Here is a 25786-nt window from a genome sequence, read left to right on the forward strand (position 1 = left end):
GTTGAGCTTGTTGTCGAACGAGCGCTTTTGAGATTTACAAGTGGGCCCTGATCCAGAAAAGGTTGTGGCCTTGGGGGACCTCTTGTCTGCTATATACCAGTGGTGGAAAAAGTACTCAAATGTTTTACTTAATGGGACTACACCATGAATTTAAACTTTTTCTTATTTTTTGTGTGTTTTTGGTCTCCCCTACCTCTCTTCTATCCCCAAAAATACCCCAGTTTGAACACTCGGGCTTTCACAGCAAGGGTTTTCTGTAAATTGGTATCAAAACAGGCCAAACTGATTTGGTCCCTGACGTGACGTGACGTCACGTCAGGAAAAATTCCTCCCGTTTTTTTTATTTTTAAATTTTTCTTATTTTTTTCTTATTTTATTTTTTTACTTTTTCCACACAGAACCAGGAGAAAACATGCATACCAACTGGCTCAATAGCGCCCCGTGCCAAACAGGACAATGTGGTATTGCAGGTGAAAGTGCTTTATAAGCCAGAGAGAAGTTAGTTGGAATGAGTATATCTGACGCTTGATTTAGGCTCAAACCTTTTAAAAAACGTTTGAGGGACATAAACAATATGATATTAATTTTTTTTTTTTTTTTTTTTAATTCATGGTGTAATCCCTTTAAAGTAATACTAGGTAAAGTTTTCAACAAAACTAAAGTTAAATTGTATATCTTTTGTGAGTGGCAAAAGTTTCACAACACCCACCGGGGGGGACTTTCCCGGGAAAATGACGTCATCTGGCCGTGGCCAGGAACTACCGCAACGGTTTCCTGTTTGGCCAGGAACTACCGCGCTAATAACAAAAAGGAACCTCACGCTGATTTTAAGAGAATGTAGGATTGGAAGATCGAAAAAGAACAGAAAAAGAAAGCACAGCTCATGGTAACTAATGCTCCACTGGCTAAGAGAAACGATCCGCAGATAGTATAAAACAATTAAAAGATCGCTTTTTGAAACGCTTCCGGCTTCCGGTGAAAACAAATGGAATTCTGGGTAATCGAGGACTACGGAAATTGTATGCAGTGACGGTAGTGACCAGCAGAGGTTGCTAAAAATCGTTATTTGTTAATCTGCATTGTACAACTTTAAGTAAAAGTAGCAATACCACAATATAAGAAAATACTCTGTTACGTAAAAGGCCTGTGTTCAAAATGTTACTTGAGTAAAAGTACAAAAGTATTGGCATCAAAATATACGTAAAGTACCAAAAGTAAAAGTACTAAAATGTTTGAAAATAGCAGATCTACAAGCTTACAACGCGTCGCAAGCTTGTAGATTGGCTATTTTCAAAGAGCCAATGCATGAAATAGGTCTAAAGTGGTTAATGTATGTTTTATAATATAATAATTTATATCTGCAAAGTAACTAGTAACTAAAGTTTTCAAAATAATTGTAGTGGAGTAAAAGTACCGGTATAATATTTGCCTCTGAGATGTAGTGGAGTAGAAGTAAAAGTACTGGAAATTGGAAGTACTCAAGTAAAGTACAAATACCTAAACATTTTACTTAAGTAAATGTCCTTTACCACTACTATATACAGTATAAATAAAAAATGACAGTCCCACTCCCAGTGATTAATAACAATAAGAAAGAATATCAGCAGGAAAAAAAGCGAGCAGAGCCAAGAGCAAGCATCGTAGAATCTGCACTGTGAGAAAGCATCAACACATAATACTCCCAACAGAATGTGACTTATTTGATTCTCTCTGAAATTAACGCACTCAGACTTGGCTTGTCAGGCCCTTGTGCCCTTGAGCTAGGCACTGAGCCAGTAACCTGCTACTGGAGGCAATGATTTGTGTGGTTGACATTGCGTACTGACCTCTGGTGTGTGTGTGTGTGTGTGTGTGTGTGTGTGTGTGTGTGTGTGTGTGTGTGTGTGTGTGAAGTCAGGAATTGTCTAATAATGTGAAACAAAATATGGCAACCCAATTGTCATAAGCGTGTTGCGACCATGTATTACATAGCGGTTAATTGATATGTCAATATATCCATTTGAAAGAAAAAACTCCAGCACACTGTCTTCAAATGCAATTAAAAAGATTTAATGGGAATAACTATTCCATTAAAAAAGTATATACAGGTATATACATATGAAATAAAAACAATTATTCAATTTAAAAAGTAATCGATAGAATAATAGCTAATAAAATAATGTTTGTTTGCAGACCTGTTCTATATGGTGTCCTGAACTCTCTGCATAGTGCATACCAGTCATCAGCTAAATGCATTGAAGCGGGAAGGATTTCCCAGAATCCCCGGCAGGTAGAGTGAATTTGCTCACTCCCATTGGCCGGATTCTGGCAGGAAGCACTTAGCTGTGTGATCCAGCTCTTTAATGTGATTGATAGAGTAGAGAGACACCTAGAGGCTCTCTCAAAGTGCGTGCCAGAGTTGCACTGTACTGTACTTGGTGTGTTCTTTTTCAATATACAGTACGTCAACTGTCTTTGACAAAAAAGTGCCGATCTACATTGTCTGTCTGTCTGTCTGTCTGTCTGTCTGTCTGTCTGTCTGTCAGAACCACAGCACTGTCTGTCTGGGGTCTCATAACAAAGAAGACAATAATAAATTGGAGTAAATGATTGAGTCTGATTCAATAATTTACAGTTCTTTGACATACAGCTTAATAAAAGTGTTCTCTGTTGATTCAATCTGGGTATTGGTAAAACTGAGATGGCAGGATACAGAAATAGCAATGCTTAAAGGTAGGGTGATAGCTTTTGTTTTTTTGTTATTTTTTTGTTAAAAAGGTTAAAGTACTATATTCTGATAGTAATCATTGCTATAGAGCGTTTGTTCGGTCACAGGGGTGTCTCCAGCTCTTTAGTAAACAGAATATAGTACAGTGGTAATATAGTATAAAGAGCTGGAGAGACATTGGCAGGGGCGCCGATTTATGTCCGCGCTTCAACGGCGCGCGCACGCGAAAATGTGAGGTTATTTTCCGGGTTTGTTACCTTTTTGGGGGGGTTTTGTTACTTTAATGCGGTTAATTCGGTTAATTTGGTACCAAAAATGTACTCCATGAAGTGAAGATGTCGGTGTTTTTTTCTTTTTTCTGTGATGAGTTTGTGATGGGTGCTCTTGATTTCCCCTGGGTGCTTTAGCCCCGAGGCACCCACAGTATCGGCGCCCTTGGACATGGGAGACTCCTTTTACTGAACAAACACTCTATGAGTACTATCAGAATATAGAGCTATTTTAACCAAAGTAAATCACTTACCCTACCTTCTTAAAGCATGGAACATTACATATTATTAGTATTTAGTATTTTCATATTTTCCATCATACAACCACGATGCGGCAGGGTGGGTCTAGGAAGGAAAATGCACACCATCAGCAACATATCTATACAGTAGTTTGTCTGTCTGTCTGTCTGTCTGTCTGAACCACAGCGACGCTGACACAATGTGAGTGAGGTGTCTCTGTCACGGCGGCCAGACCTATTTTTAGGATTGTGTGTGTGTGTGCGTGTGTGTGTGTGTGTGTGTCACCAACACAACAGACGCACTTGCTGTTCATTCTACAACGTATCACTGTATCAATGATCAGCCTCAGTCTGCAGTTTCTCCACTACATCGGTATGATCATATTCCCCATGGAATATATTGAGTTTTCAACCATTACGAAAGGTTGTGTACTAATAATGATAAAGTGTGACTTGACTCCACACATCAGCTTCCATTAGGAGATGAGCTGGCTCTCAGCTGATAAATAGCACTGTTGTTAAGTTGAGGACAGCCCTAATCTATAGTGCGTGCTATAGATTAGATCTGTCTGTCTGTCTGTCTGTCTGTCTGACTGTCATGGTGACATTCATGTTATGCCATATTATTATAAAATCTGCATTATTGCTTCGGTGCTGAAACTTCATCGGTACACATTTCCACATACGCACGGTATGTAAATCCAGAATGCATGATGTTTAGCCGGCCTGTGTATCATGCAGTGGTGTAAAGTCACTAAGTACATTTACTCAAGTACTGCACTTTTACTTTACTTTACTTTACTGGAGTATTTCCAATTGTCTATACTTTTACGTCTACTCCACTACATCTCAGAGGAAAATATTGTACTTTTACTCCACTACAATTATTTGAAAACTTTAGTTACTAGTTACTTGCAGATATAAGTTCTTACATTATACAACATACGTTAACCACTTTAGCCCTATTTTATACCTAGGCTATTTGAAAATAGCAGATCTACAAGCTCACAACGCGCCACATCGTAACGCGTTGTGAGCTTGTAGATCTGCTATTTTCAAACATTTTAGTACTTTCACTTTTGATACTTTTGATACTAAGTACATTTTGATACCAATACTTTTGTACTTTTACTCAAGTCAATTTTGAATTCCGGACTATTACTTGTAACGGTAAACGGAGTACTTCTACATTGCAGTATTGATACTTTTACTGAAGTAAAACATTAGAGCACTTTCCCCACCACTGGTATCATGTCCTGTTTCGGTTCCACTTCACAAAACGCAACTGCAGTTTTGGAGGTTCTGTTTTTTTCCATGAGTCTCAGTTGTATTTTTATATCTGCAACCACAGCAGTGCAACATCCCAGACCTTTTGTCACGTTAACAGACTAACAGCAAGGAAGTGCAGAGAGCACAGTAGGAGCCCAGTCAGCACTACACTCTTACTTATACTGGGGTCGCAGTCAGCACAATAAACTGGTACAAAGGTCAGACAGCAGAACAAGGTTATTCCTGGGGGTTAAAGGTCACAGACAGCAGAGTGAAGTTGTTCTAGTCCTCCTGGGGTCACTGGTAGGCCTGTCACAATTATTACATAATCACCTAATCGCAATTATTTGAGATAATCACAATTATTTTGCATAATCGTCATAATCGTATCTATGTTAAAAAATGTTCATACATTTTCCAAAAATAGAAAAGCAGATCTATAAGTTTACAACACGTCACTTCGTGACGCGTTGTAAGCTTGTAGATCAACTATTTCTACTATTTAGAATTTTGAAAATTATTAAATATGTCAATAATTTCTTTGTATATTTCACTTATTTGTCATATCTACCCCAGGTGTGCAATTTCAAATATGACTATTTTGGGGGGTCCCCAGTTCAAATATGACTATTTTGGGGGGTCGCAGCTTGGGAAGGTTGAGAACCACTGGATTAGTCTAGTCTAGACAGATGCTTTGACAACATGGAGGATGTCACAGGACACACATGGTACACATACACAGTGCATTTGTGCAGCACCTTTCCCCAAAGTGCTTTAGACTTAGAGTGTGCATTACATTCACACACACATTCACACATTCACAGACCAACGAGACAGAAGAGGAAACCATGTCTGTCTATCTGTCTGTCTGTCTGTCAGAACCACAGCACGCTGACACACTGTGAGTGAGGTGTCTCTGTCACAGCGGCCAGACCTATTTTAGTGCGCGGCACCGCGCTATTTTTGAATAGCCAAAGTATTAAATAATGGTTAAAGTGGTTACACAGATGCGTTCCCGGTTTTAATGGGTTAATCAGATGCAGACTGTAGGGGGTTTTAAAGTGTGACAACGGGTCAATGTGTTTTCATCAGAGTGCAGGCTAATGCTAATGCCAGGCAACTCCACTGATGCTAACTAGGGCTGCAGGGGAAAAAAATTGAATACGAATCGTGATTCTCATTTTAAAATGAGAAAACATTTTTTCTTTTCCAGTATTTTTGTATAATGACAATTTTGAGAAGTTCTGGGCTGAATCGGGAAAAAAAACTATTTTGAATCGGACAAAAACGTTTTTGAATTGAGAATCGTTTCTTTTGAAAAAAGCGGAATCGTGACCCCAGGAATCGGAATCGAATCGTGAGATAGCAGACGATTCACAGCCCTAATGCTAACCATGAGGATGATTTGAAGCTGTTTGACCCAGATGCGGTGTGTGTGTGTGTGTGTGTGTGTGTGTGTGTGTGTGTGTGTGTGTGTGTGTGTGTGTGTGTGTGTGTGTGTGTGTGTGTGTGTGTGTGTGTGTGTGTGTGTGTGTGTGTGTGTGTGTGTGTGTGTGTGTGTGTGTGTGTGTGTGTGTGTGTGTGTGTGTGTGTGTGTGTGTGTGCGCGTGTGCGTGCAAGGTGAGCTCTCAGTGCTACAGTATCTCTTCTCTCTCTTACAGTTGTTTGCATTATTTATAGTCTCTGTGTCCCTCAGATAACCGTGTGTGTGTGTGTGTGTGTGTGTGTGTGTGTACTTGTACTTGTATCACTATACTTGTGAGGGTCATATTTATACTTGTGGGGACAAGTATAGTACAATTTGAGAAATGGACTTAGTGAGGACCATTTTCCTGGTCCTCAGCAGAGAAATGTGTGTTTTATGCTTAAGAGGGAATTGTTAAGGAACCGTTAAAATCCTAAAGTATCCCAACCCACCTCAGCCCTCAGCACTTGACCTAGATATGGCGACCATGCAGACAAACCTTGGATATTTCTTCTCATGCTTTGGCTTGTTTTTTTTATTGACGACATTGTTAAAATTGCATTTTAGATAGCATGTTTTTTTAGACAGATGCTAGGTTCATTGTTTACCTGGTGTCTTCCAGTTTCAATGTACAGATTGTTATTTTTGATAGTATACTGTTTAGACTGATGCTAGGTTCTTGGTTTACCTGTGATCCTATAGTTTACTGAGGCGCTACACTGTCTCTCTGCATTTGATGCATGAGTTTACCTTTGCGGAATGCCTACATTGCAAATTGTACACATCTTCTCTCCTCTCCTATTTTCAAAAGCATCTCTCAATATTTGGCCTCTTTATGTGTTCAGCTCATTGGAAATGATGACACAGACATAGCTTTAAAGTTTTTACATAATCATGAATACTAAAGTTCTCTCTTTCTTGTTCTCTCTGTCTTTGTGTGTGTGTGTGTGTGTGTGTGTGTGTGTGTGTGTGTGTGTGTGTGTGTGTGTGTGTGTGTGTGTGTGTGTGTGTGTGTGTGTGTGTGTGTGTGTGTGTGTGTGTGTGTGTGTGTGTGTGTGTGTGTGTGTGTGTGTGTGTGTGTGTGTGTTCAGGTTATCCATGGTGGGCCGGTTGAAGCGGCTCTTCTTGTGGTTACTGGGTATATACATTGCCATCCCCTTCATCGTTAAGCTGTGTCCGTCCATCCAGGCCAAGCTGGTCTTCTTAAACTTTGGTGAGTATGTTTACCTTTCATATGAATAACCACACTGTACAGGGTTTCATATTAACACTCATACTGTACAGTACAGTACAGGGTTTCATATTAACACTCATACTGTACAGGGTTTCATATTAACACTCATACAGTGCAGGGTTTCATATTAAAGGGATTCTACAAATGCCTTCTAAACCAGTAGTTCAAAAACCTTTTTTTGTGCCAAGGACCCCCAAATTGATATATATTTGGCCGCGGACCCCCATCTAAAAATGTAAAGTGCCAGGGACCCCCAGAAGAGAAGATTTGTAAAATATATATATTTTTTTAATAGCAGATGTACAAGCTCGCAGCTCGGCACAAAGTGATGCGCTGTGAGCTTGAACTGTATATCTGCTATTTTTGAGAACCACTGTTCTAAGTCTGTTCTAAACTAGCCTGATTATCAGACTGAAGCTGTGTGGAGCTTCAGTCTGAAATTGGCTGCACTGTAGTCGATTACTTGGGGGAGGGAATTAGCATTTCCCTAAACCAATCACAAGAGATCCAAGGATCTGCCTACATGTGACGTCGCAGGCTAGTGTCGCACAGCTTGAGAACGCCCCGTGGCGCTGATTGGCTTGTCGTTAGACCCACCCCCACCTCCGACTCTGATTTGACAGGTATTTATTCTACCGTGAAAAGCCATAGGCTCACTTATGACACCAGACCAAGAGGAGCCTCACTCAGAGAGTGGGCGGGGTCTATGGTCTGGAACCAGGCTAGTTATAAACCACTGTTCTAAACCACTGTTCTAAATCCAAAGACTTATCTGAAGAGAGTATTTAAAATGACACAGACGCTTTCCCGGATTGCATGGGTTAAGACTAGGACTCATCCGCAGTGGCGTCCGATAAGAACTTAACCGAGATGTCTATTCCGTGTGGTTTGAAGGGTGCTTCAAGGCAAATAGCAAGAGTATGAGTGCCTGTACCATACAGGAGATCTGTGCTGTGAGGCCTTGCCATCATCACAAATGTATGTATTTTGGGACAATCCCAAAAATGGTCCCCTATCTCCCCACATTCTCTCCAGCCTAATTGTTGCTGTATTTCGTTTTGAGGGGTCTTAAACACTTTTTTTCCCATTCAAAGTCTCTCCAAGTAGGGATGCTTGTTAATTTATGACCATTAAGGCATGATTTTTCCCAATTATTGTCAGTGATACAAATGTAAATTTCTAGTTCCCACTTCTGCATAAATGACATCTAAGTTTCCCCTGAAAAATATTATTATTATTATTATTATTATTATTATTATTATTATTATTATTATTATTATTATTATTATTATTATTATATCTTATATAGTACATGTGCACATTAGTAATCTGTATAGTTTACATATGAATTGTCTCCAGATTTAGGAAAATATACTTTTATTAGACAAAAGTATACAAATCACACATCAACAACTAGTGATGGCACAGATGGCATCCGGCCTGAGAGCATTGGAGCATTATATCAATGCATTTGAGCATTGATATATTTTTTTCTGTAAAAAAAAAAAAAATCATACTGTGGCGGTCGGATTTAAGGGGTGGCGGCCCGCCACTGCTTAATGCATGGGAAACACTGCACTGAAACCAGTATCTAATTTACTTGGCTCAAATTCTGGAAAGGCTGCTATCTTCATCACTCTGGATATAGAACAAATGTAGTTTCTTTTTTTTATAGACAACCATGTTTTCATAGTTAATGTAATCCAATCATTATCTATTAAAATATTCTTCCATTTTGCTTGTGCTTAAAAATGGCAGCCCCTCCAATGAAATGTTGGGACAAGCATTCTGTCAGTGTGTGCTTTTTAAGTGGTTCCGTTGCACAGCCTGTATGGAGGAAGCATTAGTGCACAGTGTGAGACAACAGTCTGTCTCCAGAGCCTAGAATCAACCCGGGGGGGGGGGGGGACTCAGGTGTATTAGCAGCAACAACAGATGAAACACAGGAGTGGTGCTGGTGAAGGGTGCCAGGTGCTGAATAGGTGCTTAGCCCATTCAATACGGGAACGCATCCGTGTCATTTTAGATTTGAGCTTTAACCATTGTTTTACACTTTGGGCTATTCAAACATAGCAGATATACAAGCTATGAGCTGGTGGGCCGGTTGAGATTTGTGTTAAAAATGGTGGTGTCGAGCGTCTATACGAACACAATTGGCCCGTGTTCGGGTGGAGTGAAGCCGGGCGGGGAGGGTGATATTTGCCACTATTAAATTGTGGAGAAAAGGGGGTTAAAATAAAAAAAAGAAAAGAAAATAAGAGTGGTACAGGTAAGACGAAAGCCTCATTTATGCTTTTCTCTCTTGTACGACGCTGTTGATTTACAAGATGCTAAATGATCAGCTTACAGTATGTTTATGCGTATGAGTGGCTGTGAATGTCAAGATCACACACATACTGTGAGTGATGAACCTCTTAACCATTCTGGAAGAGACGTGGTCTGTTCACTTGTGTGTGTGTGTGTGTGTGTGTGTGTGTGTGTGTGTGTGTGTGTGTGTGTGTGTGTGTGTGTGTGTGTGTGTGTGTGTGTGTGTGGCTGTGACTCTACAAGCGACGGCCATGCTGAAACTTTCATGAGTCAGCACAGTACTGATCATTGACACACACACACACACACACACACTAGGGCATTCACAACTAATGATTTTTACTAGTCGACTCATTTGACCACGTAGTAGTCGACTAGTCGAAATTTACATTTATTTTTATTTATTATTATTATTATTTTTGCGGGGGGGGGGGGGCATTGTTTTAATGTCATCCTACTACTATATTACTATTATTATTATCCTACAGCCCTTATTTTTATGGCGTTTTAAGGGAAGCGCTTCTGGCACAGCAGCACAGCACCACAGCAGCGTCTCCAAGGATCCCCATTGCCCAATAATAGGCTTTTATTGGGCATACTTTTGACCCCCTTTTGATAAAAAATAAAGTCAGGAGGATAATAATAATAGGAAGATGGGGCATTACTATGGCATTAAAACAAAAAAAACAAAAAAAACTATTCGACTAGTACCTACAAAGTCGACTAGTGGTTATACTAGTCGACTAGTCGACTAGTTGGTGAAAGCCCTAACACACACACACACACACACACACACACACACACACAGCCAAACAGGACATGATAAGACAGACAGACAGACAGACAGACAGGAGAGACAGACAGACAGATGGACAGACATGTCTCCTCCATGTCTTTATGTGACGATGTAGACAGTGTGATGTGATTCTGTATCACATGATGATCAAACTGGAACACTGAAGATGTGTGCTGTTTATTCACAATAAGCCACTGCTGTGCTGCACCTGAGATGTTTGATTACACATGTGAGTGAATCGTGTTGCTAATCACCGGCAACAACAGAGGGCTTCATGTGTTTATGATGGGGTTTTACCACAGCTACAGGTATTTAAGGGACGACCTAAAATGTGAACGACTAAGCACTGTGCCAACAACACCTGAATCCGTATTGCCTAAATATAGTATATCATTATTAATTACATTAACCCATTAAAACCGGGAAAGCATCTGTGTCATTTTAGAATTGAATCACTTTAACCATTATTCTATACTTTGGCTAATCAAAAATGGCAGATCTACAAACTCATAGCGCGCCACGATGTACAAGCTTGTAGATCTGCTATTTTAGAAAAATCGTGAAAATTGGTGCACATATTTTAATATGTATTATTCTAAAGCGAAAAATTGTGCGTGTGTATAGTCAGGATGCCCTACTTCATTGACCTGAAGAGGCCCCAGGACCTGGGTTTGAACCACACCTGTAACTTCTACCTGGAACCAGAGTACACAGTGAAGATAGGAGTGTGGTAAGATACATTCTCTCTCTCGCTCGCTCGCTCACTCACACACTCACACACTCACACACTCACTCACACACACACACACACACACACACTCACACACGCACACGCACACGCACACACACACAACCCTCATGGGTCAGACAGCATCTAACACGCCCCCACTCTACAAGGAACTGTGCATGCCTGCGTGTGTGTGTGTGTGTGTGTGTGTGTGTGTGCATGTCCATGAGAGACATAGAATACACACACAGACACCTACACACACATCGATGGTTGAGATATATGTTGTCATTTGTTCTCATGTTTTTGTTTGGTACATTTATTTTTCTTGACCACAAATGTACAGAATGTTGTGTAGAGTAGACAGATGCTAGGTTCATTGTTTACCTGGTACCCTATAGTTTCTTTGAGGCCATACATTGTTCTCTCTGCACTCTACTCATATGACTATTTAATTATGTTCAAGTTCATGTTTACTCTGCTTATTCTGATCTCACACTTATAAGCCGCTCTGGATAAGAGCATCTGATTGTAAATTGTAAATCAGTGGTTCTCAAACCTTTTCATGTCAAGACCCCTCAAATTTGGCCGCAGACCCCCCATCTGAAAATATTTTGTGCCAGCAAGATTTGACGTTAAAAATGTTTTGAAAGTATATTTTAATTATTTTTCGAAAAACAATCTCACGACGCGTCGGGGTGTGACACGTTATGAGCTTGTAGATCTGCTATTTTGGGCTGTTTAAAGTGTTTAAACCTGACCCCACTTTGAGAACCACAACCACTGTTTTAAACTGTGTGTGTGTGCAGGCATACGGTACCAGCAGTGATGTGGAGAGAGGCTCAGGGGAAAGACAAGCTGTGGTTTGAATCCACTTTGAAATCACACCATCCCATAATACTCTATCTCCATGGAAACGCAGGGAGCAGGTACACACACACACACACACACACACACACACACACACACACACACACACACAGTGACAGCTCTCATAGTATCAAGTTACAATATTTACAAAACACACACATGCGTAGAACTCTGTGTATGTGTCATTAACTACTGTACTATACGTACGTGTGCTATTGTGATCCTTGACCCATATAAACCTGTCCTACTTGTCTCTACAGGGGTGGAGATCACAGAGTGCAACTGTACAAGGTAAACACACACACACACACACACACACACACACACACACACACACACACACCTGTGTACAATATATAGCAACTGATATTTAGAACCAGCAACCGACATAATCTTGCTCATGTAGATCAGTGGCCACTGGTGGCCCGCAAGGGTATTGGAAGCGGGCCCCCAAATGATCTGCAAAAACAAAACAAATATCTTAATGATAATATAAACATTAAAGGGATACTCCACTTTCAAATAAAATAAACATTTAAAAAATATATTAAAAATAAATGAAAAAAGTAATGGAAAAATCACGGCCCCCTCACGCATTAGAGTGTCCTACTAATGTGTGAGGGGGCCGTGATTTTGCCATAACTTCTTTCATTTTTTTTAAATATATTTTTTTAATGTTTATTTTATTTGAAAGTGAAATATCCCTTTAATATTAAAAAGTGACAATGTTATATAAGAACCTAGTTCCATTGAACCGAGGTGGAACACCAATAGATAGATTTATTTTATTAAAATAAACATGGTCTGGAAATGCACGCTGCCCACCCATCTGACCACTTAACACGGCAGCCGCAGGTTTCTGTTAATTTTTTCTTTTTTTTGGGGGGGGGGGGGGTATTTACTTATTATCAATGAAACGACATGAAAAGCTTCTAATAAATTTTCTATAATCAATTAAATTGATTAGTCAGATTGACCGCTGTATTATACTTCTTTGTGTGATATAGGTGGTGTGCAAAAATAGTGGAAAATAGCCGCTCTACAGATGGGCTATTTTCACAATTGTATTATTATCGTTCAGTAATCGTACTCGAGGCAAAAGTTTTAAATAATCGTGATATTGATTTGAAGTCATATCGCCCTGTCCTAAAGTCACTGTTAACGATCTGCTGTTAACTCAAGCTTGATGTTCTCTCTCTCTCTCTCTCTCTCTCTCTCTCTCTCTCTCTCTCTCTCTCTCTCTCTCTCTCTCTCTCTCTCTCTCTCTCTCTCTCTCTCTCTCTCTCTCTCCCTCCCCCCCCTCACCCCCAGGTCCTCAGTTCATTTGGCTACCATGTGGTAACATTTGATTACAGAGGTAGGTGGATGTTTTAGCAGTGTTGTACTACTGACCAGTCCTGGTAGCTTATTTTCATAATTTTGACTCTTAACTGGAGTTTAATTTAATAAGTTATCACTTCAATGACAGTTATCCGGCTTTTCTGACAATGACAATCTAAGTAATCTAAGTTTGATAGTTACACATCTTTTTTTGTGTGGTTGCAGGTTGGGGGGACTCCGACGGCAGTCCTTCAGAACATGTGATGACATCAGATGCTCTGTTCCTCTACCTGTGGCTCAGGGAACAGACTGGGAAGAAACCTGTGTACATCTGGGGACACTCACTGGGAACAGGGTACGAACACACACACACACACACACACACACACACACACACACACACACACACACACACACACACACCCACACACACCCACACCCACACCCACACCCACACCCACACACACACACACACACACATATATATATACACACACAGACACCTTGTCCGGTGTTGGTCGTTTACACATGTAGCATGCAACATCAAATTGCGTTCACACATGCAGATAAATAGTCCTATTTGATAAGGTGAGGGGCGGGGGTCTGGGTAGTAGACCCACATATTAGCTTCTCCCACGTAAATATAACACAGGCCCAGCCTGAGGGAGAGGCGAGGATCAAATGCAATCTTTTACATTTATTTATTGATCGACACGCGGTCTCCCATTTATGCACCCATGCAAAACACAAACAAAACATTTTTCCTACCATAGTAGGCCTAATGTAGACAACTGGAAACATAACATTTGTCTCTATGTACAGACGGGTGCACACTGCGCAGGGAAGCGTCAGGTGTAGCTCGTTGTCTACAATTACTACAGTAGTAAAGCTGTAAATGACATTGCATATTATTTGTTTACATTGCCGCCGCCATGTTGGATACGGCAAAAATCAAGCACCACAGATTGATATGAGCCAGGTGCTCAGGCTCTATCCAATAGTCCATATTCACAGGGCGGCCATTTTGGAATTTAACATTGCGTTGCTGTGGCAACTGGGGTGGCATTTCATTGACTTAATGGCAATATGGCCGCCGTGTGAATATGGTCTATAGCAGTGGTCCGGTATTGATAGCACCGGCCATTACCGAAAAATAGCAGAGCGCTGAATTCAGTCACTGACCAATCAGAATCAAGCATTCAACCAAGCCGTGTAAAAAATGACATTATGATCCTTGCAACAAGAAAAAAAGTCCTTGACTTTCCAGCAATTCTAAATTATAATACGTGTGTGTGTTTTTATTATTGTTATGTGAGTGTTTATAACTATAATTGTACAGTATTATCAGCAGATTAAACTGTGTTATAGAGATGGACTAAAAAGGAAGTGTTACCCTGTTGGCCGTCATCCCCTTCCTGTCTCCTAAAATGCACATCGTTTTGTGTCATTTATTTATTTCCAGAGTGGCCACCAACCTGGTGAGACGACTCTGTGACAGAGGTAAGGAAACACACACACACACACACACACACACATGCACAGAGAGAGAGCACACAGCGGAGCATTCAGTTTGACCGAGCATCTATAAATATAATAAGCCTTGTTCGGGTGGGGAGGCTGATCTTTGTCACTCTATGTACTCCGGGAGTCTGTCAGCGGGAAATGTTCAACGGGAGAAGTAGGACAGAGGCGTTAAGTCCTCCCGTTGGGGGCTCCTCACTGGCAGTGAGCTATATAAAAAAAATACAAAAATAAGCTGTGAACTCAACATGAACGCAAGACAATATCCAGGTGATCAGGTCAGGACATTGTGAATCATAGAATCGTAGTTTTATTGTAACATTGTCAAAGAAAGAAAAAGAGGGGAGGGTGGGTGCAGACAGAGGGTGAGCCAGGAGAAAAACAGAAAAAGAAACATCAAAATCAAAGATATCTACATATATACACAATCACATAAATCTCATAAAGAAGCAGCCGGATGACCTACATGAGGTTTAGGCAGCTCTCCGCCGCACCGATATCGGCCCGACTCGGCCGCCCGCGGAAGGCATTGGAAAGCGTCTCCTGCCGACAACCTGTTGTAGATAGCGCTGTTCCGTCGGGTCGGGGCTAGATTACGTCAATTAGCGTCAATCAACCAAGCTGCACTCCGAGCTGGCTCCAGTGTTGCCAGATCCTGTGAGTGAAACAAGCTATCAGGTCTATGAAAACAAGCCTAAAAGAAGCGACCAGTTTCACCTACTTACTATTACATCAGCTATTTTCTAAAAGAATCTGGAAAGCAAGCCCCAATAAGCAACTACACTTCAGAAACAAGCCCAAACAAAAGCAACCAGCAACTTTGAATATTTACAAGCGACTTTACAGGAAAACAAGCCCAAAGTCGCTTATAATAAGCAGACCTTGCAACACTGGCAGGATCTTTTAACGCATGCGCACAACGAACAACATGCACATTGGCCAACAGTTTGTGCTGACCTAAATGCCAACTTTTGCCAACAGACTGTTGTAGTCTGAAGTAGTCTGTTTGCTGCAGAGTCACCTTTAGAGACAACGTAAAACGATAAAAAAGTAGCAGCACAATGGCTGGTCCACATAAGAAGGTAGTCTGCGTAAGGCAAAAACTTCACTCTACTACTTGAACCTCTACAACTTCAAGTAGTAGAGGTTTATCTTTAAACCTCTACTACTTAAGTCTACTCTGTTTTCCCCTTACACCAAACCTCTACTACAGTACTTAGGTCTAGTCTGTTTTCCCCTTACACTTATAATGTATTATTTTATACGGTTAAAACAGTTATAATATATTATTTATTTAATACTGTTAACAGCAATTAAATCCGGAAATCTAAATTTACTTGAGTAAAAGTACAAAAGTATTGGTATCAAAATGTACTTAAAGTACTAAAAGTAGAAAGTACTCATTATGTAGAATGTCCCATTTCACAAGTTTTCAAATGTATAAAATGTAAGGTGGGAGTGACCAATAGGCTGACCTGAATGGAGCTTTGGGTCATCAAAGGTCAAGTTAAAAATTTAAAGCAAACGGGCGTAGCTACTCAGTACTTTACAGCCTTCCTAGAAATGCACTAAAGTAGAATAGTAAAGTAAAATATTTGTTGTGGAAATGTACTCGAGTAAGAGTAATGAGTGTCAAAAATATATAATACTCAAGTAAAGTACAGATCCTCAGAATATGTACTTAAGTACAGTACTCAAGTACATTTACTCTACTGTCCACCACTGCTGTTATCTGGTGGGAAATAGAAGGAAATTGGCACAGATAAATAAGGTACACCTGCAGGTTCTCAGAAGGAAATGAATGGTGAAGAAATGACAAAGAAAAAACTGATACTTCTGTAACTTAATTCTGAAGGAGGAAATGAAACTAACTAATGTATTTCATCATCGTAGGTTGATTCGTTCCACTTGTTGTTCTGCTGGCTTTAGACCTGCAACACACACACACACACACACACACACACACACACACACACAGATAAAATATGGACAGATAGTGACTATCAGGCAGAAACATTAAACATTAAACATAACATTTTAACATTTTAAACATTAAAACCCAATCTAATTGGTGTGGAATTAGAGAAGGACATATAATGGTTAAATGTGTGGGTCTTCAACAGGGGATTTGGGACCCCTAGGGGGTCCTCAGAGTTACTACAGGGTTAGGTAGTAACACTCATAGATATATATAAAGGCTAGATGGCTCAAGGGGGCGTCGCAAGCGTAGCTCAACCGCGGCCATCTTGCAACAGTCATTCATAACATTATGTCTATGGTGCATGTACTTTGAAATAACCATAGCGTGCACAATTTTCATCCGATTTTCAAACGGTTTGGTGTTTTGTAAACACCAAAGATGTAGTTATGATACTGCATTCTTATAATTATAATCATGTTTTTTTTAATATATAACATTAAGTATGCAGTATCATAACTACATCTTTGGTGTTTACAACACACCAAACCGTTTGAAAATCGGATGAAAATTGAGCACGCTATGGTTATTTAAAAGTACATGCACCATAGACATAATGTTATGAATGACCGTCGCAAGATGGCCGCCATGTGGCAACGTCGTACTCCATTGGCCAGCAGCGCGGGTGAGTCATCTAGCCTTTATATATATCTATGGTAACACTGGGGACCCCTAGGGGGTCCTCAGAGTTACTACAGGGTTAGGTAGTAACACTGGGGACCCCTAGGGGGTCCTCAGAGTTACTACAGGGGGTCCGGCAAATGTTTTTGTGATAGGAACTTTTTTACATTAACCACTTGAACCCTAGTATCTCTATTCTGGGGGAAACATTCGCCCAAAATAGCCGATCTACAAGCTCACAACGCGTTTCAGCGTGATGTGTTGTGAGCTTGTAGATAAGCTATTTTTGGCAAATAGGTTTGGTGTAAGGGGAAAACAGACTAGACCTAAGTAGTAGAGGTTTGGTGTAAGGGGAAAACAGAGTAGACTTAAGTAGTAGAGGCAGGGCCGGCCGCCCATTAGGCAGAGTAGGCAGTTGCCTAGGAAGCCACTAGGGGGGGGGGGGGCGCCCCAAAAAAACAAAAAAACATTAAAAGATAACAATCCACATGGTAGTAGATGCACAGAGGAAAAAAATGTCCACATAGGGGAGTGAGTGATACACACATAATATGTAATCCAACATAAAGGTAAAACGGATAGGATAAGGATAATTCCTTTTAACAGGACGTTCATGAAAGTCCTTGCGGGCTTGTTTCCAATGAGGGCCTGTGAGCAATTAGGGGTTAAGAGTCTTGCTCAGGGACAAATTTCATTTCATCGACTCATATGCTGGCGTGGCCTGGAATCGTACCTGGGGCAACCAGGGCCTCTGGCTCCCTAGGCGGGCTCACTAACCACTCAGCTATGGCCGCCCAAAACAGTCTGTAAAAGTATGTAATTGTCATGTAGATACATCAGACACCCTCTCACATACTGGAAATACTGTTTGGTTTAGGCGAGGGGCGGGGCTAGGATAGAGAGTTGAACCCATTAAGACCTGAGGCCGATTCTACTGCTAAGATGCTATGCTAACTGTATTTATTTTTAATTTGTATTATAACTTTCAGGAACGCCTCCAGATTCTCTCATCCTGGAGTCGCCATTCACCAACATCAGAGAGGAAGCAAAGAGTCACCCATTCTCTATGGTATGCACGCGCACACACATGCACGCACGCACGCACGCACGCACGCACGCACACACACACACACACACACACACACACACACGCCAGTGTTCATTTTGACAGCAAACTTTTATTTAGTTTTAGTCATAGTCTTTTGAATACAATTCCATTTAGTTGTATTCATATTTTAATCATATGAAATGTTTTAGTTGTAGTCTAGTTTTAGTCAACTAAATCTACAGTTGATTTTGTCGATTAAAAATGTATTTCGACAGGCCTTAATGGCATCCTAATGGCTGATTTACACTTAACTGTGTGCCGAATATAGCCGATCTACAAGCTCACAACGCGTCTGCGAGCTTGTAGATTGGATGTTTGGATTTGTAACCTACCTGAAAATGTATGTTCTGTTTATTAAAGAGATGGAGAGACAGAGAGACCCCTGTTACTGAACATAGCAATGATATTACGATCATAATATAGTGCTTTAACTTTTTGAACAAACTTTTTGTTTTATCAAAAAAACAGACTCTTTCAAACTTCAAACGCTCAAAAAAAAAGTTCTACTCTGTACATATACTGTTTTTTTATTTGAGGTGATATAGATGTTTTGCTTTATTTTTATGTTATGATGATGAATTGAATACATAGGACCTCAATGGAAACAAGTCCACTAGGACTTTTAGACCAAGTGTATGACTGTACTGCTGTTGCAATCAATCAATCAATCAATCAAACAAACAACATGCTGCAGTCTCTGCCATATGGTCTCTGCCACACACTGATGCCACCTGATGGCTGGAAGTGGACACTACACCCTAAAAAACCCTGTTAAACAGTGAAGAATGATTTTCCTCCTGAAGCTTTGATCTCTATGGCCATGAAATGTAGCATGAAATGTCTCTGATGTACAACTAAGTATAAAGTGGTGTAGTTTAAGTGGTTATCGATGTGAAATGTATAGTCTCTTTCATGTCTATGTTTATCTCCAACAACTTTTGCACTCAAAGGGCTACTTTTTGAAGCACACGCACACACACACACACACACACACACACACACACACACACACACACACACACACACACACACACACACATTTGAAATATTTATTTATGTCCACATAATAAGAAGTACAGGATGTACAAAGGACATAAACACTGCCAGTGCAGTCAGATGAAGGGAAAACAGCCAGTTACAAAGTGCATGTAAAGCAGAGCATTGTTGCATACAAAACAAAAGATGGCATACTTGTCGAACACAGCGGACCACAATCATGGGTAAAGGAAGCAACGCCTCCTCCAAATTGAGCGGCTTCCTATAATAGCTGATATTGAGCAGTACCTTGCTAATTGTTTAGCCCTCCTTTTGGAGAGGCCGGCCATTTGCAGGCCCCTCACAACCAACTTGTGCACGTGTCCTAGACTACCAAAGATAAAAACCAAAAGTTTACATCTGTAGCCTAGCTGAGAGATGGTCTGCTCTAGCTGATGATATTTTAGCACTTTGGTTAGGAAGGCTTCCTCTAAGCTGTAATCAAAAGTACAGCCGACCTCGAGAATGAACACCTCCCTATGGTTTTCATTAACAACAATGACATCAGGGCTGAAATGTTAGAGAACACAGAATCATCGTTACACAGGTTAAACACACACACACACACACACACACACACTCACACTCACACTCACACACACACACACACACACACTATACATACTCATAGTAAACACATGAATACTGATTTGTGCATACGCACATTGACAACTGTTGTCTTTTTTGTTTGTGTGTGTGCGCAGGTGTACAGATATCTGCCAGGTTTTGATTGGTTCTTCCTGGATCCCATCACAGCCAGTGATATCCGCTTTGCCAGCGATGAGAAGTACGTACCTGCATCCTCCCCTTCCTTCTGTTATCTTCTTATTGTTCTTATCAACATTTAATATGTTTATTTAACCCATTAAAACTGGGAGAGTGTGTGTGTCATTTTAGATTTTAGTGTTGGCTATTCAAAAATAGCAGATATACAAGTGCAAATATCTACACTAGCACATCTACAGTACAACAAGCTTGTAGATGTGCTATTTTTGAAAAATCGTAAAAATGTGTGCAAATGTTTGAATATATATTTTTGAAGCATTTTTAACTGGGGGTCGCTGGAACAAAATATTTTGAGATGGGGTTGGCGGACAAATACGTACATATAATTTTGGGGGTCCTTGACATGAAAATGTTTGAGAACCACTAATATAGCAACATACATTTTTCAGAAAAGGAATTTTAAGATTTAAATTAGAGGGCATTTGTAGAATCGGCCTCAGGTCTATATGTGTTAATTATATATATATTTATATTGAACCACTCTCTCTCTGTCTGTCTGTCTGTCTGTCTGTCTGTCTGTCTGTCTGTCTGTCTGTCTGTCTCTCTCTCTGTCTGTCTCTCTCGCTGCCTGTCTCTCTCTCAGTGTGAACCACATCACGTGTCCTGTTCTCATCCTGCATGCAGAGGACGACAGCGTGGTCCCGTTTCACCTGGGGAAGAAGGTAAAAAAAAACACCCGTTTATTCATGAACACCTGACATGTGTTGCTCATAGATGTCAGGCTGTTAGACTTTGTGTCCAACAAAGCATTTCCTCCCAGATGAAGCCACAAGGCGCTTGCCTAAAAACTCTTCTAAACACCCGAGTTATATTATTTATATTACCGTAGTTATATTTCAGCTCTCAGCGAGCAGATCGGAAATGCACACAGGCAAAATAAACGCTCAGCGCCTCGTCACGCCGCTGGGGTTTCCAAAAACGTTTTAAACAATTCAAAACATACTGTATGCTGCGCTCAGGAAAAAAACACATCTTGGTGGACACAGCCCTTTAGAGCCACACCCGTATGGAATGTTTTTTATACCGAATACCAATTTTAGGTGAGGGAAATTCACAGATTACCAGTATGCAGTGGTGGACAAAGTACACAAATGTTTTACTTAAGTAAAAGTATCAATACTGCAATGTAGAACTATTCTGTTACAAGTAAAAGCCCAGAATAAAAAAATTGCTTGAGTAAAAGTACAAAGATATTGGCATCAAAATATACTTAAAGTACCAAAAGTAAAAGTACTAAAATATTTGAAAATAGCAGATCTACAAGCTCACAACACTTCGCAGTGCGACGCGTTGTGAACTTGTAGATCGGCTACTTTCAAATAGCCTAGGTATAAAATATGGCTGAAGTGGTTAATGTATGTTTTATAATATCATAATTTATCTGAAAAGTAACTAGTATAACTAAAGTTGTCAAATAATTGTAGTGGAGTAAAAGTACAATATTTACCTCTGAGATGTAGTGGAGTAGAAGTAAAAGTATTGGAAATTGTAAATACTCAGGTAAAGTACAAATACCTCAAAATGTTACTTAAGTACAGTACTTAAGTAAATATACTTACTTAATTTCCACCGCTGCTTGTGAGCTCATCACATTGTGAGCTTGTAGATTTTCTCTGAATGTTCACCTCAGGACAGTGACGTTAGGGTCCATGTGATTAAGCAGAATTTCAATATGTTTATGTCAGATTTCTTTTGGGGGGGTTCCTGACTAAATCCTATCTTCCTCCTCCTTCTGTGTCTCCTGCAAGCTGTACAACATGGCCTCCCAGTCTAAGAGCCTGAGCGGTCAGAAGGTCCAGTTTGTTCCCTTCTCCTCATCTCTGGCCTACAAGCACAAGTTCATCTACAGGAGCCCAGAGCTGCCACACATCCTCAGGTACACACACACGCGCGTGCACACACACACACACACACACACACACACACACACACACACACACACACACACACACACACACACACACACACACACACACACACGCACACGCCAGTGTTCATTTTGACAGCAAACTTTTATTTAGTTTTAGTCATAGTCTTTTGCATACAATTCCATTTAGTTGTATTCATATTTTAATCATATGAAATGTTTTAGTTGTAGTCTAGTTTTAGTCAACTAAATCTACAGTTGATTTTGTCGATTAAAAATGTTTTTCGACAGGCCTTAATGGCATCCTAATGGCTGATTTACACTTAACTGTGTGCCGAATATAGCCGATCTACAAGCTCACAACGCGTCTGCGAGCTTGTAGATCGGCTATTTTCGGGCTACGGCACCCTCACACAATCATGATGACTTGTCTTATTTCTATTGAATCTCCTCTCCACTAGTCCCTCCCTAACATTATAGTCTAGTTTGTATTTGCTGATGAAATTGTCAATATATTTAGTCTTAGTTTCAGTCATCCTAGCTTAGTTTTTATTTAGTTTTCGTCAGTGAAAAAAGGTAGTCGACGAACATTTATCGTCATAGTTTTAGTCGAAAAAATTAACACTGACACACACACACACAAATACGCACACACACAGGCACGTATGTGCGCACGCATGCACGCACACACACACATGCATGTGGTGATGATGTAACACTGGTGTGTGTGTGTTTTCTTGTTGTCTTCCAGTGACTTCCTGGGCAGGGATCACCCTCACGCATAGACTGACAGCCAGGGAAACCAATCAGGAACCACGCTACACACGCGAGCACACACTCTCTCTCACACACACACACACACACACACACACACACACACACACACACCATGTACTGTACACACAGTGGGTCTCATTTGTGTATTTTGTAAATAATTATGTCAGTTTCCTGGTGAAATGGAGCAGACTGAAACAGAACGTGAACACATTTGATCAAACATTGTGTATCAATGTACTGTAAGTAGAGTTTCATCACTGGGATTAAAGGTGCTGTAAAGTGATATCTTCTGGGTCAAAACGTTTGACCCAAAAAGTGTTTAATTAAAAAGTTAAAGCTTTATATGATGATAGTAAATCATTGTGTGTTTGTTCAGTAACAGGAGTCTCCCGTTGTCCACAAGCTCTTTAGTAAACAGAAAACACATTTTCAGGTGGGTTGCCAATTTCCTCCAATCAGGAGAAAGAACCCATTCATAGCTTAAAATTTCCAGTGTTGGAGTTTCACTTTTGTCTGCTCATTTTGTATTTTCCGAGCTGGAGATTTTCGGGGAGACCCCTGTTACTGAACAAACGCTGTATAGCAGTGATTACTGTCAGAATATAGAGCTATTTAACATTTATTTTAACAAAATCAATTTCCCTTACTGCTCCTTTTAACATGTGCAATGAAAGTGGAAGTTAGATGATGTCGTAAGGCCAATACGTGGAGGTCTGCTATTTTCGACGCGCGACACCGTCGTGTGGCGAAGCATTTGGCTTTACTGTACACTATGTTCTTGATAAATGAAGCCCATTGTGTACACACACACACACACACACAGAGCTTTCTGAGGTGCTGTTTTGCGTCTCAAAGATGAAAAGAAAAAAAAGACCTGAACTTTTACAAAGCGGACCCATTCCTTCACCTTAGCATTCCTACAGGACATGGGATGGTCGTCCGGACAACAGCCTGTGCACTGTGACTCGTTGCCACGGGTAACAAGCGGATGGGTCTGGAATATTATGCACTGAACTTCAACACAATTAAAAAAAAGGACCATAATGAAAGAAAGAAAAAAACACCTTTTATTGTGTTTTCAAACCTTTTTGATGATTAATTCTGTATCTGGGGGCCGATTGATCTATGACTAGAGGGGTATTTTAACGATCAATACAGAGTTTCCATCGGAATCGGCGGAGCAATGAACCCTGGGAAGTGGAGTTTGGACTGGAGTGGTACTGTACATTGGTTTGAGTGTGTTCGGAAGACAATGTGACGAACAGTGTGTGTTTGGTTTTACATTAGAAATGTGCAATGCAGGCATTTAGCACACTGTTTCCCAAACAATGGGTCGGGATCCATGTTTGGGAAGTAATGGAAACTAGCAGATCTACAGTATAAGCTTGCAACGTGGTGCGAAGCGACACGTTGTGAGCTTGTAGATCTGCTATTGTCACTAGTTTCACTAGAGCGTCTCCGTCTACTAAATGCCTCCATTGTAAACCGTTTTGATCATGCAGAAATGAAGTGGAACTTTTAAAAAACATGTGTTTATTTTCTGTCTTTTAAGTTGTTTTAATTTTAAATTTGTCCATCGGGTTGTTTGACTGATTTTGTCGCCGTTTGATGGAAACCTTGTATGTCCAAAACTGTTACTTTTCAGGAAATGTAAAAAAAAAATAACCTGTGTTACAACGGATCCAATGTTGTTATTATTTTAGTTCTTTAGGTCTTTGGTTTAGTATTTATAAAACCCACAGAGACACACTTTAACTTTCACTTCCAAAATCTTTCAAAAGCATGTGGCTAAAATAGCCAATCTACAAGCTCACAACACGACGTGATGCACCGCGTTGTGCGCTTGTAGTTCGTCCATTTTTGCTACTTTTACCAAAAAACTAACATGCAATGTTTAAATATGGAGATTCAAAGGTTCTTCCCGATAGCGACGATTTATTCTCGAAATGGAGGATTTTTATTTATTTTCAATCCAGGCTTGTTTTGTTTTATTTTGAAGGCCAATATAAACTTGAATTAAGACGTAGCGTCGTTCGATGGGTCTTTGACGCTCTCAGCGCCGGTCTGGAAGTCAGGAAGTTCTGCTCTCGTTACACTGAAGTTGTGCTTCCAAAAATGGCAAAAAAATAAACACTTTTTGTTTTGCATGCTCCAGAGGTCACACGGGTCATGAGTAGCTTCGAGGTTCCATAAACACTTCTGTGCAAATTATGCAGTAAAATCCTCAGTGATCATTTATCTCAGATAGTGTGCAAATGTAACCAAATGGACCCGTCACTGAGGTGCAAATGTATAAATAAACACTGAGGTTTGTACTGTTGTTCCGTGTATACTTTTGTACAGTGGTGTAAAGTAACTAAGTACATTTTTGTACTTAAGTACAGTTTTGAAGTATTTTTGCTTTATTGGATTATTTCCAATTTTCAGTACTTTTACTTCTACTCCACTACATCTCAGAGGCAAATATTGTACTTTTACTCCACTACAATTATTTGAAAATTTTAGTTACTACTAGTTACTTTGTAGATTTGGATTATTATTACAAAACGGATACATTAACCACTTCAGCCCTATATACATTTTGGACATTTGAAAATAGCAGATCTACAAGCTCGTAGCTTGCTATTTTCAAAAGATCTTATTTTTGAAAACTTGTGAAATGGGACATTTTGCATAATGAGTACTTTTACTTTTGGTACTTTAAGTACATTCTTATGCCAATGTACTTTGTACTTTTACTCTAGTAAATTTTGAATTCCCGGACTTTTACTTGTAATGAAATGGGGTATTTCTACATTGCAGTATTGATACTGTTTTTTACTAAATGTGAGTACTTTTTCCACCACTGCTTTTGTAAACTGTTAACCTGAGTGCATGGAACTTGACGACA

General features: G+C 40.1%; 1 protein-coding gene across 1 annotated transcript in view; it reads left to right on the forward strand.

Moving 5' to 3' along the window:
• Positions 1-25209, forward strand: part of LOC308100179 (lysophosphatidylserine lipase ABHD12-like) — a 39514-nt gene extending 14305 nt beyond the window's left edge. Inside the window, exons 3-14 of the mRNA XM_080449129.1 lie at positions 7041-7162; positions 10911-11016; positions 11823-11942; positions 12144-12174; positions 13195-13240; positions 13429-13558; positions 14666-14703; positions 18313-18392; positions 20171-20253; positions 20836-20914; positions 22001-22128; positions 22871-25209. Of these exons, the coding sequence (XP_080305255.1) occupies positions 7041-7162; positions 10911-11016; positions 11823-11942; positions 12144-12174; positions 13195-13240; positions 13429-13558; positions 14666-14703; positions 18313-18392; positions 20171-20253; positions 20836-20914; positions 22001-22128; positions 22871-22904 (997 nt within the window). The 3' untranslated portion in view covers positions 22905-25209. The remainder of the gene's footprint in view (positions 1-7040; positions 7163-10910; positions 11017-11822; positions 11943-12143; positions 12175-13194; positions 13241-13428; positions 13559-14665; positions 14704-18312; positions 18393-20170; positions 20254-20835; positions 20915-22000; positions 22129-22870) is intronic.
• Positions 25210-25786: the final 577 nt, after the last annotated feature.

This window comes from Gymnoscopelus braueri (assembly GCF_963280865.1).
Source record: "Gymnoscopelus braueri genome assembly, chromosome: 14".
Classification (NCBI taxonomy): Eukaryota; Metazoa; Chordata; class Actinopteri; order Myctophiformes; family Myctophidae; genus Gymnoscopelus; species Gymnoscopelus braueri.